Source organism: Siphateles boraxobius, unplaced genomic scaffold (assembly GCF_051911475.1).
Source record: "Siphateles boraxobius isolate OS27281-9 unplaced genomic scaffold, OSU_SipBor_1 1, whole genome shotgun sequence".
Classification (NCBI taxonomy): domain Eukaryota; kingdom Metazoa; phylum Chordata; class Actinopteri; order Cypriniformes; family Leuciscidae; genus Siphateles; species Siphateles boraxobius.
The window spans coordinates 19,217,501-19,237,647 of record NW_027508699.1 but is presented as its reverse complement, the minus strand read 5'-3'; the positions used below and the strand labels follow the sequence as shown (position 1 = coordinate 19,237,647).

Below are 20,147 nucleotides of genomic sequence, written 5' to 3'. Positions count from 1 at the left end.
AAAGCGTCAGCTAAATGAATAAATGTAAATGTAAATGTAAATCACTGACCTGAGCGGGATAGCCGAGCCTGAGGTGGGGCAGCAAAGTAGAGAGAGTGGCAGGGCCCCACCACTAGCGGCAGGGGGCATCTGAGAAGGCGGATGACCGGGTCCTCGAACGCACCAAGCTGTCTGCTGGCGACCAAGGGGAGCTGAGGGGTGTAAGGCTGTACAGGGTCACACCCGCCAGACTGGCCCTCTTGGGACCCAGGAACAGATGAAATTGCTCTCTCTTTGAAGTGTGGGTACCCCTTTTTTTTGGGGGGGGGGAGCCAGCGGCGGAACAGACACACACACACACACACACACACACAAACAAAGACTCCACCCGGCCCTCACCCGGGGGGAGGGAGTGATCCAGCTCCATCCCTGGGCGGCCCGCTCCGGAATGCTTTCGCTGTCGCTCGCCACCTGGTTTGGCAGCGCCTGGAGTGGGCTGGGCGTCTCTACTGCGGCCGGCTCCATGCTGAGGACTGGGAGGAGGCTGCTGCGGAGGCCCAGCAGGAGCGGCGGCCGGAGAACGCCCTCGGCGACGAGCAAGCAGAGGAGCTACCACCGGCGGCGGGTGGAGGCAGCAGCTGACCGCCGGGGCAGGATGTGCCGGATGACTTCCGTCTGCGCTTGAGCGGCAGAGAACTGTTGGATGCAGTTCACCACCGCGTCGCCGATCAGCCCAACTTGGGAAATTGGGGAGACCAGGAACCGAACCTTGTCCGCATCCGCTAAATCAACCAGCTTGAGCCAACGATGGCGCTCCTGGACCACTAAGGTGGACATCGCCAGACCGATCACGCACGCTACGACACTCGTGCCCCGGAGGGCGAGGTCGGATGCAGTGCGGTGCTCACCTATGAGCGCACGGGCTCTGGATTACCCTTGTGCATGCCATTCAGACAGACCTGAAGCAACGCCATGGCATGCAAGAGGAAGTGGCTTGCCCACAGGCTTTGTAAGCTCTGCCCTTCGGAACGGACGAAAAGTCACAGGCCTAAGGGGGGAGACGAGGATCCCCCCAAAAGGCAGCGGCCGCCGGACACAGGTGCACCTGTGTCGACAGACCGCTCCAATGGAGGGACACCTCGCAACCCTTCACCGTTCCTCCATCAAGGGTAGTGAGGGGGAAAAGCTATTCAGGCAGTTTCTGGCAGAGAAAGATGCTGTTCACCACCTGATAAGCTCTCCATGCATTTCGGGAAAGAAAGGCACTGGGGCGGCGAGCTGAGAACCAGCGCGGCCCTCCCCAAGATACCAAACTCCAGATTCCAACTGAGACTGAACGGGACACGGTGGAGGTTCTACTCGAGCCCGGCAGCCTTGGCGGCCAGTTTCAGCATAGCTGACATTTCTGGATCTGGCTCGGGCAACGTTATACTCCCAGAGGGAGATAACACAGCCAAGTCGTCATTTCCAGAGGCCAGCTCACCCTCCGATGCTGCTATCGACATCTTATCCTCAGGGGGAACCCCCATTGAAACAGCTGATCAGTCCATTACAGAGGGACCAGTATGCTCAACAGGAATTCCATCGGCTGCGGTGTGATGGAGGAGTGAGGAGCAGGGAATGGTTACCGGGCGAGACATCCATCACTATCCTCTGATCACCCATCCCACACGGCACCAGGGGGTGGGGCATGGTAATGGGGACTCGCAATTCGCGGACGAAGGCGAGTCTCGATCTCAACACCGCGACAGTCATATTCCCGCAATGAGAACATGAACCGTCCACAAAAGCTGCCTCAGCATGCTGAGCATATAAGCACACATGCATACATATTTATATGTATGCATATGTGCAGCTGATCAGTCCATTACAGAGGGACCAGTATGCTCAACAGGAATTCCATCGGCTGCGGTGTGATGGAGGAGTGAGGAGCAGGGAATGGTTACCGGGCGAGACATCCATCACTATCCTCTGATCACCCATCCCACACGGCACCAGGGGGTGGGGCATGGTAATGGGGACTCGCAATTCGCGGACGAAGGCGAGTCTCGATCTCAACACCGCGACAGTCATATTCCCGCAATGAGAACATGAACCGTCCACAAAAGCTGCCTCAGCATGCTGAGCATATAAGCACATATGCATACATATTTATATACATATAAACATATAGCCCAAATACGTGATGCAAATATTGTGACCGTCAGAGAGGAAAAGGGAACGATCGCATACAGAAACGCACAGGTGGAATGACATCTTGAAAAAGACGCTAACGCACCCCGGTTTGCTCTTTCAGAAAATAGGACCGTCACCAGTGCCGGAGCACACAGGGGAATGACCGCGGCAACACTGAACAGAGAACTGAAACAGTGAAGCACTCACTTTTCCGCCCTCTTATCCAGCCGTCAACACACACAAACATTTAGAAATTTGTTGCTGTTAAAACAGCAGTTGAGAGCTCAAAGCTCTTGATCACCGCTGCACTCGCGCTGTAGACACCAGCACTGGGAGAGTCTTCCTGAAGAACACCGACACACTTGTTCGTTGTAAACAACAGCACTCTCAGAGACATCAAACGATCAGCTCCAAAGCGAAAGGCAACTAGTGCGTGCATCCACTTCCGTATTTATACCCGCGCCGCGGGGGCAAAGGTGTGTGATGCGTATCACGCACGCCATTTACATTGGCTCGTTCAATAGTACTGGAAGATGATGGGCTCTCTGACGCGATTCCCATTCAGTCGTCGACGACTACGTCCGACGTTATCGACTGAAAGGGAACTAAAGAGACGTAACAACTACAACAAAACACCAGAGACTGCAACAGATGTCCGCATTGACAAGCACTTGTGTGAGGGGGTTACGAGATAGCCGCAACTTTAGTTTAACAGAATACAAAGACATTTCTATCGGTCATAACTTCTGGAGAAAAATAGTGCAGACACTAAGGGTGTCCGATTTCGATTTAAAATCGAAATCGATTGAAATTAATTCACAATCTCAAAAATCGACATAAAAAATGGAATCGTCGATGCTGCCAGGCCCCCATGTCGCGCCCGTGATGGAAAGTTCGGATCGTTTTACTGACTCTATTGTTCAGTCTCGTTCATCAAAGTTAACTAATCTTTTTTCTAGTCATTTCAGGGGCTTTAAATGTTATACTTTTAACAGGCAAATTCCCCGAACACATCCACCTACGCAATCTTGATCATATTCTGAAATAAGAAATCATTATAATGCAGTCAAAAATAATTTACAGGGAACATTAATAATTACTTGACCTTCCGAGTCTTTTGTTCATTTGTCGCATGACAGAGGCAATGAACGGATCGTTCATGAACGACTCATCACGGCGCGGGGAAAAATACACACGTGTTGAAAGGCTGTGATTCCTCTGACTTAGATTCTATGCCCGAGCCTGAACTTGGCCCGACCCGGGCCGATATTTCCCGTCACTATCCTCGGGCCGGGCTCTTGATCTATAGACGTGCACTCCTAACGCAATAGAGTGCGGCGCGGCACTAGATTTGATGGCAGAGTGCGAGCGCGGGCGGAAATGCACTCATTCTGTGTGTGCGGGAGAATAAAACGATTCGCAGACTCCCACAAACTAGAAATATCTATGAATAAAACATAACTAATAAATTTGTATTTATCAGTTGCAGAAAAGCAACAAGAACAACTAAAACAAAATAGAAACGATTTACAGGCCAGAGATTCTATTTATAACATGTTTGCAGCGTTGAGCGATTTAGCTAATCAGACATATTTGTTGATTTCTTGAACGCAATGGCCAATCAGAAGCATTTAAGATAGACTCTCCTCACCGCTCAAAACAGACTTTTTGTTCAGTGCTGAATTCTGTAAGCTGGCAAATCCTCTAATTATAACAAACAAAGTGTAGGCTATATATAATGAAAGATTCATTGTGCAGTCAGCTTCATTGATAATAACAGAGATGTGTGAGATTGCGATTAACTGATGTCAGCTTTTTAGGAGCAACAGCAACCTGTTCTTAAAAAAAATAAAAAAATAATCGAGAATCGAATCGAACCGTGACCTTAGAATCGAAAATGTAATCGAATCGAGGATTTGGAGAATCGTGACACCCCTAGCAGACACTGGACAAAGATGAAAGTTTCAAGAGCGCATGTGTCGACCACCTGCGTTCGTGCACGCTATCAAATGGAGTTTATTTTGAAAAGCTACGTGTATGCACGCTGTACGCATAAAAAACTAAGTATACTTTTTGCTAAACAAAAGGCTTAACTTAAGTTAATTTTAATCAAACCAAACCTGCAAAGTGTGAACACACCTTAAATGTCCTGCTGTTTAAGAAAAAGACTCAATTAAATGGAAGAGATATGATTTATTGCTTGCTCCTCTGTTGGTGGTTTGGATAAAGTGTTAGACATTTTCCTTTATTAATCAGAGAAGTACTGATTTGAAGCATGTTTCATGCTGTACTTTGTCTTGTCAAATCCTCAGGTAAGCCAGCCATTGCCCATCGTGATCTTAAATCTAAAAACATCTTAGTGAAGAAGAATGGTACCTGCTGCATCGCTGACCTTGGATTGGCTGTGCGCCACGACTCAGCTACAGACACCATTGACATTGCACCCAACCACAGAGTGGGCACTAAAAGGTCAGTAATTCATCACTCGGCACCATTCACAGTGACGTATGTCTAGATCCATTTAGCAGACTTGCGGTCTACCACAGTGTTTCCATGAACTGAGGGCTTTGTGTGCCTGTGAATATTAGTGTTGTGAAACAGTCAATAATTCAAGCTTATGCAAGAGTGAAATGTGAGTGGTTTCTTAAGATAGCACTTTGCGGCTGTTTGTTGCAATTTCTTGACACCTCAACCAATCACATCCAGACAGATGCTCCTGTAGACAGGTACATTTCTTTGAAATTGTTTGAGAATTCAAATAATACAGAAAATTACTTAGTTACACATGTTCTATGATAAACATTCTATCATATAAGAATGAGTTGCTTGAGAAGAAAACCTTATTTAAGCAGTATGGCCTAATGTTATATTTTTAGTTATATTAGTTATCATTTTTATCAATAATAGTAATCATCTTATTTTGAATTATTTCTTGGGGGAAAAATCAACAAAACTGCTTTGCTGTATCATTTGAGACACAACTACAAATAAAGTGGTGCATTAAGAGATTGTGCATGTGTAAATTACCTGTGTCTCTCTACTAATAGTGAAGCTGCAATATTAATTACTTCAAAAACAGCAGTGTTACCATCTCATTGCTGAAAAATATAATGTTACAAAGCTAATTTATTAATGTAAGTCGCGGGGATACACAACGGGATACGTTGACAGCAAGTTTTTTGTGGTCTTGAATGTTTCTGCATTACCTGGTTTTATTGCACTCCTTCCAGTCAATCAGAATCGAGGAATTCAGACCATGGTATAAGAATTAATAATTTTTGATAGCTGTCAAAAAATGTCAAAACATTTCTCTTCCCCTTTAATTGATGACGCGTTTACTGGCACGTCATCAATTCATAAGATCACAGCAATAGCAAACCACAACCATCCAACAAACCAATAAATTCCAGATGGACAAAATCAAGTTCCAACCTAAATTTTCTCTTGTTCAAAAAACCATTTCATTAGAAAGTTCTGTCATGAAACTCTAGGGGCCCTATTTTAACGAACTGAAACGCAAGTGTCAAAGCGCAAGTAACTTTGTGGGCGGATCCCGGCGCTGTTGCTATTTTCCCGGAGGGATAAATGCCTCTTGCGCCTGGCGCAAAGGGGTTGGTCTGAAGTAGCTTCATTATTCATAGGTGTGGTTTGGGCGTAACGGGAAACAAACCAATAAGAGCTTTATATCACATTCCCTTTAAGAGCATGATGAACGAGGTGCGTTTGTTCGATGGCGCAATACTATTATAACGGCGCATTTACCAGGCGCGCTTCAGAATCGGTTCTCAGCCGAGGAGATCGATGTTCTCGCAAGGGCCGTAAAAGAAAGAGAAGTGACATTGGGGTTGGGACAAACCCACCCAAATTAGCTTCTGTTAAACATGCATATAATAATTTGGATAAATGTGTAAGCTTTATGCCTATTTTCCCGATCGTCATGGACACAACAATGATTTCCCTCGTGTTTTAATATTTTTCCTTATAATAATGTATCATTTGCAAAAAGTTAAATGCATCTGTCTAGATGAGAGAATCATCTACAGTGTATGCGCGTTGTTCACACTCTGTATTATGGCCAAGCATGCGCGCTTAAAATAGCATCTGAATGTACACGCAACACGCCATTGACTTTAGACTAGTTTTTTTCTGGTCAGTGGCGCAATTGTGTTATAGAACAGCAAAATAGCATGAGGGAAAGTTTGCGCCGGAACACGCCTCCTCTTTGCGCTGAACCGCCCCGGGGAGCGCAAGTGTATTTCTTAGTTAACCGACGTGTGTCTGTGGAGGGAAAAGTCCGCTTTGCGAGGGTGCAAAATAGGAATGATACATGCATCAGTGTACAAAGTCATTTGCGCCGGGTGCAAGATGGGGCCCTAGATGGCGCAGGCTAATAGGTCCTTTAACTCACCTGTTCATAATCACATCGTTATCTATAGGGCACAACTGATTGGTTCCTGCCGTATCAGTCGCCACTGAGCTCACTGCTCAACCTTCAAATACTTGGGTATCATTTGCCTTAGCAGTGCAGTGCACTTTCAGAAACCCTCCACCTTCCTCAGCTCCACCTGTATAGATATGCTACTGGTAATTCATGTACACTATATTGTACAGCAGCAGCAGCATGTCTTACTTGCTCACAACAGCGTGTTGTGGGAGATCAAGTGACCTATCGACAGCGATGCCAGCTCTGCTCGCATTATCTTATTTTTTCAATAATCCTATCACATACTTCAAATACTTCGACACGCATCTCATCATGAATCCTTCCTCAATCAAACAAGCACGGAAAAGGGAAAATTAACAATCGCCTATAAAGAAAAAATTCAAGGATTCTGCCATCTCCAAGGAAGAACTCGATGCAGCTATTGCTAATGGCATAAAGCTAGCCCTCCAAGAACAACAACGTGGTCTAGATTGGGTCGTAGCCTCCGCTGTCAGGGAAGCTGTGGACTATCCTGGTCCCAGCACTATGTGATTTACGAACCGAAATCCAAAAGACTAATGAAACCGTAAAGGAGATCAGCAGTGTACTTGAGAAGGTTGCCAAATCTACTAAACAGACTCAAGACTGAATGGACTCAGTTCAGACGGCTGCACGAGAGGACAGGCGATCAGTTATCGAACTAAAGACACAGCTAGACCAGCTCACCACAAAGTTGACAGACCTTGAGGACAGGAAACAAAGGAATAATGTAAGGCTGGTTGGCTTACCAGAAGCAGCTACCTGAAAGATAATCTTCCCAAGTGGATCCCCTCATTGGTGGACGAGACATTGACAATGAACGGGCACATCGTGTGTATGATGGAGGAGAGGCTAACTCCAACAAGCCGCGCACCCTCATCTTCAGATTACTGCGTTGGCAAGACAGATCGGCTATCCTGAACGGTGCACGCCAAGCTTATCCAGTGAAGTACGCAGCCAATGGAGCCACCCACTCACGTGCATCCGCTCACCTACCCATGCCTCCCGCTCATACTTCGGCACCAACAGACGGCACTATCCTGTTCTTTCCCGACTACAGTCCAGCGACAACAGCAAAGAGAAAGAGCTTCAGTTCTACCATGAAGAAGGCTAAAGACATGGGCCTGGAGCCATTCCTCATTTATCCTGCGCGGATTTAACTGCCGTATAAAGCTGAAAGGAAGATGTTCGACTCCCCCCAGGCCGCCGAAGATTTTATCAACTCTCTTCCACGGAGGTCCACCGTTGCGCTGTCCTGGTGTGCTACTGACGCAGCCTCAAACCCGACCAAAGAAAAGAACAACGGGGATCCTCCTCACGCCAGAGAAGGCAATTTAGTGGACATGGAATGGACTTAGATCACCTAACAAGTTATCTTGCAATGGTCAATCTCAGGATCCTCACTACAAGGCATTTTGCAATGTAAGTTTAGTTAGGTTATGTTTTCTGACAATAATTTTTCTTAGAAATGATCTAAAACTAGAATGCTAATTTAGCCTTGCTTTACCAGTTCGAGAGTTGACGGATGTATTCATTTTATGTGTTATGATTGTGTAGGTTTATCTGATACTATAGCCATGCGTTGGGGTGGATTGGTCACATATCAGACAATGTTTATGTTCGTACAGACCTATGTATTTTTGCCTGTGCAGTCTGTGTTTGTTTTTGTATATAGTTACACCAAGGGAATATGCACCCTTCTTAACCGGAAAATATCATGCAATGTTAATGTTACTGGAAATGATGAGAATGCAAGACTTGCTTTTGCCTGGGTTTTTATACTCAATCATAAATTAGCTTTCACATCCATATACTGCCCAAAAGAGCCTGACAGAGATTTTTTTTCTTACAATGGAAACACATTGTTAGAACAAAATGACTGTTCTTTAGTGGTGGAAGGTGATTTCAATGCAGTCCTTAATCCGTCTCTTGATGAATCTAATTCAGATGTAATAGCTAATCCTTCATCTACCTTACTGAATACGCTTCTCAAAGATTTAAATCTTGTGGATGTTTGGCGTATACAGAGCGCTACTGCTAGAGATTACAAATTTTTCCTCCAATAGACATACATCGATCTGCCCAACATTAAGTCAAAGGCCCCAGGGTGGCGTTTAAACACATCTTTACTAACTAACTCTGGATTTCTTAGTTCACTCAAAGTACAAATAAAAGATTTTTTAATTATTAACACAAAGGATTGCTCTAATCCACAAGTTCTATGGGAGGCCACAAAGTGTTTTATACGTGGTTTCTGTATTTCATTCTCCTTAACTTTAGCTAAAACAAAAGTTTCCCAGATCACAAATCTTGAAAATAAAATAATTAGAGGATTTACAAAAACATAGCTTCTCAGATGATCAGTCTAAATTGCTGGCATCTTTGAAAGATGAATACAAGAGACTGGCTGTATCAAAGGCAAAATTTATCTTGCATAGAACCAGACAAAAGTACTATTTAGAAGCAGAGCCACTATTTAGAAGCCTAGTCACCTACTCGCTCTTATGCTTAAGGAATGTGAAACAAAAGCTCACATCCCAGCAATAAATACACCTGAGGTTACTATTAATCCGCATGCCATTAACAATACATTCTTAACATTTTATGAAAACTTATACAAATCAGAGATTTCTTATGACAATGCCACCAGTAAACATTTCCTTGACAAATTAGAGCTTCCCTGCCTCAAGCAAACTGATCAAGATGATCTGGAAGCTGTATTAGAGCTGGATGAACTACATTAAGCTGCGAAATGTCTCAATAAAGGCAAATCGCCTGGCTTGGATGGCCTCCCTCCAGAGCTTTATTTAGAATTTAGGGACATAGTGGGCATACTCATGCTGGATTCATTTAATTTTGCAATCAAAAGTGGGACCTTCCATAGAGACCAAAAAACAGCAACCCTAACTCTTGAAAAAGGGAAAAGATCCTTTTGAGTCCTCTAGCTTTAGACCAATATCTTTACTTACAAGTGATCTTAAAATATATGCCAAAGTACTCGCTCTGCGCCTGGAAAAACTTATTCAATCTCTAGTCAATGAAGACAAACAGGCTTTATCAAGGGACGCTATGCATCTGATAACATGAGAAGGCTGTTACACATTATAGAGGTGGCAGAGACACACCCAAATCCTTGTGCTGTGTTTTCACTTGACGCAGAGAAAGCCTTCAATAGGATAGAGTGGAAATATATGTGGGCAGTCTTACAACGTTTCGGTTTCAGGCATAATTTCATAGCAATGATCAAGGTGCTATACCACTCACCTTTAACAAGTGTTCAGACAGGTGACATAATCTCTTCTCCTTTTACTCTGCAGCGTGGTACAAGACAGGGGTGTCCACTCTCGCCACTTTTATTTTGTCTTTCTTTGGAACCTCTAGCACAAGCCATTAGGCAATCTACGGCTTCCCCTATGGAAATTGGTCATCATAATCATATTATATCTCTGTATGCGGATAATATAATTTTGTTCTTAGATAACTTTGACACCTCTATTCACCCAGTTATTTAAGAATTTGATCATTTTAGCAGCCTGTCAGGCTACAAAATTAATTGGACAAAATCTGCACTTATGCCTCTAAATAATATACACACAAATGTTCCTATTCCCGTCCATATTCAAGCCAAAAGCTATTTTACATATCTGGGCATTATGATCTATAAAAACATACATAAAAATGAACAGAGACAGCTTCAACACAATGCTAAGCAAATAAAATCAGACATTCATAGATGGAGGAATCTAAAAATGTTTCTTCGAGGTAGAATTAATACAGTCAAAATGAACATATTGCCCCTTCTCAATTTCCTTTTCTTTATGTTACTACTCTGCCCCCCTCCAGATTACTTTAAAGACATTCACTCCATGATTTCCAGTTTTATTTGGGATGGTAGATGGCCCAGGGTTTGTCTGAATACACTGCAACGACCCAAACTGCTGGGTGGGTTGGCAGTATCAAATTTGAACTTTATTATTGGTCATTTCAGATCAGAGCACTCAGCACATGGGTGGACCCACAGTCTACCACTGCATGGAGATTGATTGAATCTGCTAAAATATTACCACACAAGCTGCAAGACATACTATTCTCTAGTGTAACAAACAAAACAGTAAAAAACAGTTCCCTTTCGAGAGGTCTCTCCTATTGCGTAAGTAGCTTACGCTATGGGAAAACTCCTTTTCTCGAGAATATTGAAGACTTTATGTAAAACGCATTGCAGCTGCACAGCTGACAGCAATGAACGAAGGCAGCTCGGTCATTGGCTGTGCTGCGGCAACTTGCTCGAACCAATGACGGGGCGACTCTGAATGCGCGACCAATGAGCGCGCTTCGCGCCCGCGCGCGTCAGAGCCCGCCAAGATGGGCGTGGCCAAGAGCTATATATTGGGCGCCCCGTCATGAGAGTTCTTTAGATTTAATCTCCTTCAGCGAACACCTTCTTCGCTGGATCCTCCGGATTATTGAAGCTTCGCCGTCGAAAAGCATACCAGCGGGATTTGCTACGAGGACGTCGGCACCTTCAGCCGCCTTCTAACGCGATCCTACTGAGCCATCCGGCGTACTGCTCACGCAAGTATTTACATCTGTTCGCTCTGCGACACTTGTAAAAGAGCAATTTTTCCAAGGCGTTGTTTCAAATGCCTTCCTGCGCGTCGTGCAGAGACCTTCTCCCGGACGGGGATCGTCACATCATCTGCGCTTGCTGCCTGGGCCGGGACCACGCAGAAGCTGCTTTGACCAAGGGCGGATGCCCCGAATGTGACGACCTGGGTCTCTCCGCACTGCGGGCTCGCCTCGCCGCTTTCGCCGTGAGCGAGCCCATCGCCGCCATCCCTCTGTTCGAGCCGGTCACTAAGAAAAAGCGCCGCTCACAGAGGCTTCCTGAACCTGAGCTCAGTGACGTCACGCCGAGCCAGTCTCCGCGTGCTTCACCGCCGCTCTTGCCTTCCCCACCGCCGGTTCAGTTCACCCAGCCGGACCCACACCCCTCTAGCAGAGCGGTGGGCCTTGTGACTTTCGGCGCGTCCGAGGACGACGGGGGAATGGATGACAGCTTGTCAATCGACGCTGCATCGGACGACTGGCCGGGCTCCACTCTCGACCCCGCCCCGTCGACGCTAGCTAGCGCGAGCGGGGGCTCCACCATGGATAGCGAGATTATCCGCGTTCTCTCTAAGGCCGTGGAAGACCTCGGGCTCGATTGGTCTTCTCCCGAAGAACCAACCCGGAGCCGACTGGATGAGTGGTTTCTGCAGGGGCGCCAGCAGGCCCCTCGGCAAAGGCCTTCTCCCTTCTTCCCGGAAGTTCACGACGAACTCACCAAGTCGTGGAAAGCCCCCCACTCTGCGCGCCTAAAGCCTTCTTTTTCTTCCTCGCTCTCCTCTGTGGACGGCGCGAAGGAAAGAGGCTACGAGGGAACACCGCCCCTCGAGGAGGCCGTGGCCAATCATCTCTACCCGCCCTCCACCACCGGATGGAAAGCCAAAGCTTCCCACCCCTCGAAGCCCTGCCGCACTACTTCAGCTCTCGCCGGTCGCGCCTACGCCGCCGCCGGCCAAGCTGCATCAGCGCTTCACTCTATGGCGGTACTTCAAGTGTTCCAAGCCAAGCTTCTCCGCTCTATGGACGAGTCTGGCCCCGAACCCGAAGCCTTTAAGGACCTACGCAGCGCGACTGACATAGCCCTGCGAGCCACGAAGGCCACCGCCCAGTCTATCGGCCGTGCCATGGCTAATTTGACTGTTCTCGAGCGCCATCTGTGGTTGACTCTGACTGAGATGAAGGACGCGGATAAGGCGCCATTTCTCGACGCGCCTATCTCCACCAGCGGGCTGTTTGGACCGGCGGTTAAGGGTTTCGCCGAACGCTTCACTGAGGCCCAGAATGCTTCACAAGCTATGCGGCATTTCCTGCCCAAGCGCTCCAGCTCATCGCAGAGCAGACAGAGGCCGCCGCAGCGGGCTAGAACAGCCCCCACCGCCTCTCAGCCCGCGCCTCAGGCTGACGCTCGACGCCGCTCGCGCTCTCACAACCGCAAGCCGCCTTCTGAGCGACGGGGTCCTCGGCCCAAGATTGTGCTGAACCCCGAGCCTCGAAAGCCGTCCTAGCCACAAGAATGAAAAGAGAGAGTGCGTGTCTCGCAAAAGCCGGACCACTCTCTCTGCAAAAGCTCAAGCATTACCCAGTCCCCTTACAGGCGGCTGGATATGTTCATACAGCAGTCAATGGGCCAGTCACAGAGCTCGCTCACCTGCAAACAAACGCCGTTTTTACGGCGACGCACAGAAAACACAAAAAGAGTCTTTTTCTGCCTGTGTCACTAAGGGTTCACATGTCCACAAAGTGTGCATTCCCAGATACTGTCAAAACAGTGCCAAATTCATTCCCAGCTCAAGCTGCGCACCCCATGAATGTAGATCACGTGCCTACGGTCATGTACGCACCACTACACACAAGCACTGTTCACACAGTTATAAATTCATCCCCAGTAAAAGCGGGAAACATTATAAAAGTGACGCGTGTGCCTACCACTGTTTATGCACCCCCACTTATAAACACTGTCCTTACAGTGTCAAACACAACCCCAGCCCAGGCTGCGAGTTTTACAGACACAGCGCGCGCTGCTGTAATCACACACGCGCCCATTCACTCAGCTGCTCAGCGCGCGCCCGCGCCTCTGAGAGCTATGAGCTCAGGCGATTCGCTGGCCGGGTCCCTGCGTCACAGCGGCCCGCCCCTAGCCTGTATTCAGCCCATATCTGTACACGCAGCGGCATGGGAAAATATTCCAGATATGCCGAAATGGGTATTGAATATAGTAAAGCACGGATGGTCGCTCCAGTTCGCTCGCAGACCACCACGTTTTACGACTGTGGTCGAGACGAAAGTGAGAAAAGAGTGCTCACATGTTCTACGCACCGAGGTGCGCAAACTAATAGAAAAGGGCGCTGTGGAAACTGTTCCCCCCTCTCTGAGCGAGGCAGGTTTTTACAGCCGCTATTTTCTCGTCCCGAAAAAGGATGGCGGTCTCCGCCCCATCCTAGATCTCAGACACCTGAACAAAGCACTAATGATTCGCTCGTTCAGAATGTTAACAACCAAGCATATCCTCGCGCAAGTACGCCCAGGAGATTGGTTTCTCTCAGTGGATCTGAAAGATGCTTACTTTCACATTCCAATAGCGCCTCATCACAGGCCGTTTCTGAGATTCGCTTTCGAGGGACAGTCGTACCAGTACACAGTACTTCCGTTCGGCCTGTCCCTGGCTCCCCGTACATTCACGAAATGTATGGATGCAGCACTTTCCCCCCTAAGGCGAAGGGGAGTGCGAATACTGAATTATCTCGACGATTGGCTGATTCTAGCACAATCAGAGAGTCAGTTAATAACACACAGATCTTGGATTATCAGCCATTTAGAATGCCTGGGTCTAAGAATCAATTTTGCAAAAAGCATACTATCTCCCAGCCAGAGGATTTCTTTCCTGGGAATAGTTCTAGACTCGATGCAAATGACAGAGCGTCTCTCATCAGAGCGCGCGCTCACCATCCGGCGCCTTGCAACATCATTCAGGGCGGGCGCGCTCGCCCCCGTCAAGCGGTTTCAGAGGATGCTCGGTCTCATGGCCTCAGCATCGGCCGTACTCCAGCTAGGATTGTTGCATATGCGCCCTCTCCAACGCTGGCTCAAGAGCCGCGTCCCTACTCACGCGTGGCGTTCGGGCCACCTTTTAATCAGAGCGAACCACGGCTGTATAAAAGCCCTGACGCACTGGAAAGCCGCCGACTGGTACCAGTCAGGCGTGAGTCTGGGTGTGAACACAAGGAGAAAGATGATAACGACAGATGCCTCCAAAATAGGTTGGGGGGCCCTTTACGAGGGCAGGCCTGTCTCCGGCTTTTGGTCAAACCCGGAGAAGCGCCTACACATAAACTGTCTGGAAATGAAAGCGGTCGCTTTGGCTCTCAGAGCCCTGCTCCCACAGCTGAGAAACGAACACGTCTTGGTCCGAACGGACAACATGACGGTAGTATCGTACATAAATCGCCAGGGTGGACTCAGGTCGAGCTCCATGCATTCAATGGCCAGGAGACTCATTTTATGGTCCCAGCACAACTTGCGCTCGCTGAGAGCAGCGCATGTGCCAGGTGCCCTGAACCAGGGGGCGGACATGCTATCCAGAGACAAAATTCTCCCAGGAGAATGGGCTCTCAACCCGCTGACGATTCAGTGGTTATGGAAAACCTTTGGCAAAGCGGAGATCGACCTCTTCGCCTCCAAGGAGAACGCGCACTGCCCTCTTTTCTTCACGAAAAGCATGGATGCGCTCGCCCAGAGCTGGCCGAGCCGTCCCTTATATGCCTTTCCCCCGATCGCGATGCTACCGCAGGTCATCAGTCGGGTCAGAGAGGAGAAAAACGCAGTGCTGCTGATAGCCCCACTCTGGAAGAACCAAACATGGTTTCCAGATCTGATGCAAATGCAATCTGCACCACGGCCGATTCCACTGAGGCCAGACCTCCTCAGTCAGGCCAACGGGATGATATTTCATCCCCGCCCCGATCTGTGGGCCCTTCATGCATGGCCCCTCAACGGGTTCCCAGGAACCTCACGAGCGGAGCACTAAAAACCATCGCTGAGGCGCGGGCGCCCTCCACGAGACGCTTATATGCCCAGAAATGGAAAGTGTTCAGTGACTGGTGTAATGCCAAGGGCCTGAACCCTGAAACATGCGAGATTACGAACGTACTCGCTTTTCTACAAGGGCTTCTGGAGGCGGGCCGCGCCCCCTCCACGCTCAAAGTATATGTGGCGGCCATCACAGCATCACACGACCCTGTAATGGAACGTCCATTGGGAAGAAACGACCTAATTATTCGTTTCCTAAGGGGCGCTAGGAGGATGAACCCTTCACGCCCCCCCTCAGTGCCGATCTGGGACCTAGCTACTGTCCTAGACGCTCTTAAAGGGCCTCCGTTCGAACCACTCCGAACCGTGCACCTTAAACAACTCTCGCTCAAGACTGCGCTCTTGCTGGCACTCGCCTCGGTCAAGAGAGTGGGCGACCTGCACGCGCTTTCGACAAGCGCTGCCTGCCTAGAATTCGGACCTAACGACTGCAGGGTCGTCCTTAGACCGAAACATGGGTATATTCCTAAAGTGCTCACCACTCCCTTCAGAGCACAGGTTATCTCCCTAACTGCGCTATCGTCCCCAGCAGACGAACACGACGCTAATCTACTCTGCCCCGTTAGGGCTCTCAGAGTGTATTTGGAGCGTTCTGCCCTATTCAGACAGACAGAACAACTGTTTGTATGCTTTGGCGGCCGTACGAAAGGTTCCGCCGTTTCAAAGCAGAGAATCTCTCACTGGATAGTTGAGGCTATAGCGCTGGCTTATGAAGCTAAGGGACTTCAATGCCCCTGGGGAGTCAAAGCACACTCCACCAGGAGTGTGGCTTCTTCCTGGGCATGGTCGAGCGGGATACCGATCGAGGATATTTGTGCGGCGGCAGGCTGGGCCTCACCGTCCACAGTTATCAGGTTCTACAACCTACAGGTCCCGACACTGCATTCCAATGTACTATCAGCATGATGCTAGTTGAACTACGAGTTCGTATCTAGATTATGTATGTGCTTGTGTCACACTGAGCGCCTTCTAGCCGCTCTGTATTCTTTCCCACATATAAAGCTCGCCTCTGCCGGCTAGTTGGATGATAACTTTGCTTTTTTAGCTCAGGCACCTGCCTCTGGCTATCATAAGGCGAAGTTCAGCACGCACGGCGTTTTGCATGGTGTTCCCATAGCGTAAGCTACTTACGCAATAGGAGAGACCTCTCGAAAGGGAACGACTCGGTTACTAACGTAACCTCGGTTCCCTGAGAGGAGGGAACGAGTATTGCGTAAGCTGCCGTGCTTGTGCTTGGTTAGTTCGCTTCAGTCGTTTTAACCTAAAGAACTCTCATGACGGGGCGCCCAATATATAGCTCTTGGCCACGCCCATCTTGGCGGGCTCTGACGCGCACGGGCGCGAAGCGCGCTCATTGGTCGCGCATTCAGAGTCGCCCCGTCATTGGTTCGAGCAAGTTGCCGCAGCACAGCCAATGACCGAGCTGCCTTCGTTCATTGCTGTCAGCTGTGCAGCTGCAATGCGTTTTACATAAAGACTTCAATATTCTCGAGAAAAGGAGTTTTCCCATAGCGTAAGCTACTTACGCAATACTCGTTCCCTCCTCTCAGGGAACCGAGGTTACGTCAGTAACCGAGTCGTTTTGGGCCCATCATTGCTAACTCTATACAAGTGTGGAAGAAAGCAGAACGGTGGATGGGCGGCCCACCTAAATTCTGTCAGAACACGCCACTATGGCATAACCAGAGATTATTATGTGGCAACAAACCATTCAATCAACCATCTTGGTCATCCCTTGGGGTGAATACATTAGGGTTAGGTGATATACAGGTACAGGTCCTTCTCAAAAAATTAGCATATTATGATAAAGTTCATTATTTTCCATAATGTAATGATAAAAATTAAACTTTCATATATTTTAGATTCATTGCACACCAACTGAAATATTTCAGGTCTTTTATTGTTTTAATACTGATGATTTTGGCATACAGCTCATGAAAACCCAAAATTCCTATCTAAAAAAATTAGCATATTTCATCCGACCAATAAAAGAAGTGTTTTTAATACAAAAAAAGTCAACCTTCAAATAATTATGTTCAGTCATGCACTCAATACTTGGTCGGGAATCCTTTTGCAGAAATGACTGCTTCAATGCGGCGTGGCATGGAGGCAATCAGCCTGTGGCACTGCTGAGGTGTTATGGAGGCCCAGGATGCTTCGATAGCGGCCTTAAGCTCATCCAGAGTGTTGGGTCTTGCGTCTCTCAACTTTCTCTTCACAATATCCCACAGATTCTCTATGGGGTTCAGGTCAGGAGAGTTGGTAGGCCAATTGAGCACAGTAATACCATGGTCAGTAAACCATTTACCAGTAGTTTTGGCACTGTGAGCAGGTGCCAGCTCGTGCTGAAAAATGAAATCTTCATCTCCATAAAGCTTTTCAGCAGATGGAAGCATGAAGTGCTCCAAAATCTCCTGATAGCTAGCTGCATTGACCCTGCCCTTGATAAAACACAGTGGACCAACACCAGCAGCTGACATGGCACCCCAGACCATCACTGACTGTGGGTACTTGACACTGGACTTCAGGCATTTTGGCTTTTCCTTCTCCCCAGTCTTCCTCCAGACTCTGGCACCTTGATTTACGAATGACATGCAAAATTTGCTTTCATCCGAAAAAAGTACTTTGGACCACTGAGCAACAGTCCAGGTCAGGCGCTTCTGCCGCTGTTTCTGGTTCAAAAGTGGCTTGACCTGGGGAATGCAGCACCTGTAGCCCATTTCCTGCACACGCCTGTGCACGGTGGCTCTGGATGTTTCTACTCCAGACTCAGTCCACTGCTTCCGCAGGTCCCCCAAGGTCTGGAATCGGTCCTTCTCCACAATCTTCCTCAGGGTCCGGTCACATCTTCTCGTTGTGCAGCGTTTTTTGCCACACTTTTTCCTTCCCACAGACTTCCCACTGAGGTGCCTTGATACAGCAATCTGGGAACAGCCTATTTGTTCAGACATTTCTTTCTGTGTCTTACCCTCTTGCTTGAGGGTGTCAATGATGGCCTTCTGGACAGCAGTCAGGTCGGCAGTCTTACCCATGATTGAGGTTTTGAGTAATGAAACAGGCTGGGAGTTTTTAAAAGCCTCAGGAATCTTTTGCAGGTGTTTAGAGTTAATTAGTTGATTCAGATGATTAGGTTAATAGCTCGTTTAGAGACCCTTTTCATGATATGCTATTTTTTGAGATAGGAATTTTGGGTTTTCATGAGCTGTATGCCAAAATCATCAGTATTAAAACAATAAAATACCTGAAATATTTCAGTTGGTGTGCAATGAATCTAAAATATATGAAAGTTTAATTTTTATCATTACATTATGGAAAATAATGAACTTTATCACAATATGCTAATTTTTTGAGAAGGACCTGTATATATGACACTCAAGGTCTTTGCTCCATTCAAGATTTAAGAACATGCTTTTATCTTCCTGGGTCCTCTTATTTTGTTTACTTTCAGCTAAGATCAGCCTTAAAAACCTATGGAGTTCCCTGGAATCATCCTCTCTCCTCACATCCCATGTTACAATGGATTGCACCATTACTGGGCAGATCTTTTGTCTCTTTAATATATAGTGCAGTGATTCAGCATAGTGCCAAAGCTTTACCAATTGAATCCATATGGAACAGGGAGTTGGGGAGTTTAAATATAAACCTAGATTGGGAGAGAATATGGTGCAATCTACTGTTACGGAATGACAGAAGCAGGATGCAATTGCAAAGAACGCTGTTTAATATCTCAAAAACTGTCAGAAAGGTAACACACACACGGGACACAACACAGAGGAATGGTCGAGCGGACACCAGCGCTGGATGGGAGGTGACGCAGGGACCTCGGTGGGCAACAGGTGGTGGTGCTCTGTGATCCAACGGTGGTGCTCTGTGATCCAGTGGTAATCCCAATTCGGTGCTCTGTGGTTCAGTGAAGGTGAAGAGAATCCAACGAGCCGACACGACGAGAGACACGGGGAAATCCACAATCCAGGAAGACAGACACGGGAACAAGAACAGGAACACGCCAGGGAAACCATACAACGATCTGACAACATGAGACAGCAGTTACTGACATATAAAGAGACAAACAAGTGTAACCAGCTGGCGCCGCTAATCAAGGATAATCAGCGGCCACACCCACACACACGCAACACCACGCAGGACGAGAGAGAGACAGTGAATTGATCAACCGTGACATCTACGTATGACTTCTAAGAACCTAGCTCACCAACTAATTCACTTCAAAACAATACATAGAGCCTACATCACACCTTATAAGAGATTCCAGATGAAATTACAACCTACTCACAACTGTCATATATGTAACACTGGAACCTGGAAAGTTTTTACACATGTTTCTGTCCTTACCTGGTTTCTCTCCTTATTGATAATTCTGATATAAATCTAAAGCAAATTCAGTTCAAAATGGTATTTGCAGGGTTTACCTCTGCAAAGAAAACAATTTTGAAAAACTTTCTGGATCTGTGTATGAAATCATTCTCGATCCATTAGATCCATAGACAATCATTGTTGTGAACTCTACCTGCCGAACATGTTTCTGTTGTTTTAGGTACTGTCTTATCATATCATTCATTCATTCATTACCATTGTGATGTTTTTCTTTTTCTTATCCTTGTTTTTTAATCTCATATATTCACATATGATTTTGGAGATTTCTGTAACCCCCCAACCCACACATTAAATATGGGTTAATGTGAATAATTATCATACAGTATTACACATGTTTGGTATAATTTGAAATGTCTCATTCCCAAAGAAGTAAACCAAAAGGTAATAAGGTATTTAAGAGTTTAGAGATAATTGGCACACAGAGGAGGGTGTGTCTTCCAGGCAAATG

General features: G+C 47.2%; 1 protein-coding gene across 1 annotated transcript in view; it reads left to right on the top strand.

Annotated features, from left to right (window-relative positions):
* The window catches only part of tgfbr1a (transforming growth factor, beta receptor 1 a), a 90,056-nt gene that overhangs the window by 59,529 nt on the left and 10,380 nt on the right, over nt 1-20,147 (top strand). Inside the window, exon 6 of the mRNA XM_077227511.1 lies at nt 4,467-4,623. Coding sequence (XP_077083626.1) covers nt 4,467-4,623 — 157 coding nt within the window. The remainder of the gene's footprint in view (nt 1-4,466; nt 4,624-20,147) is intronic.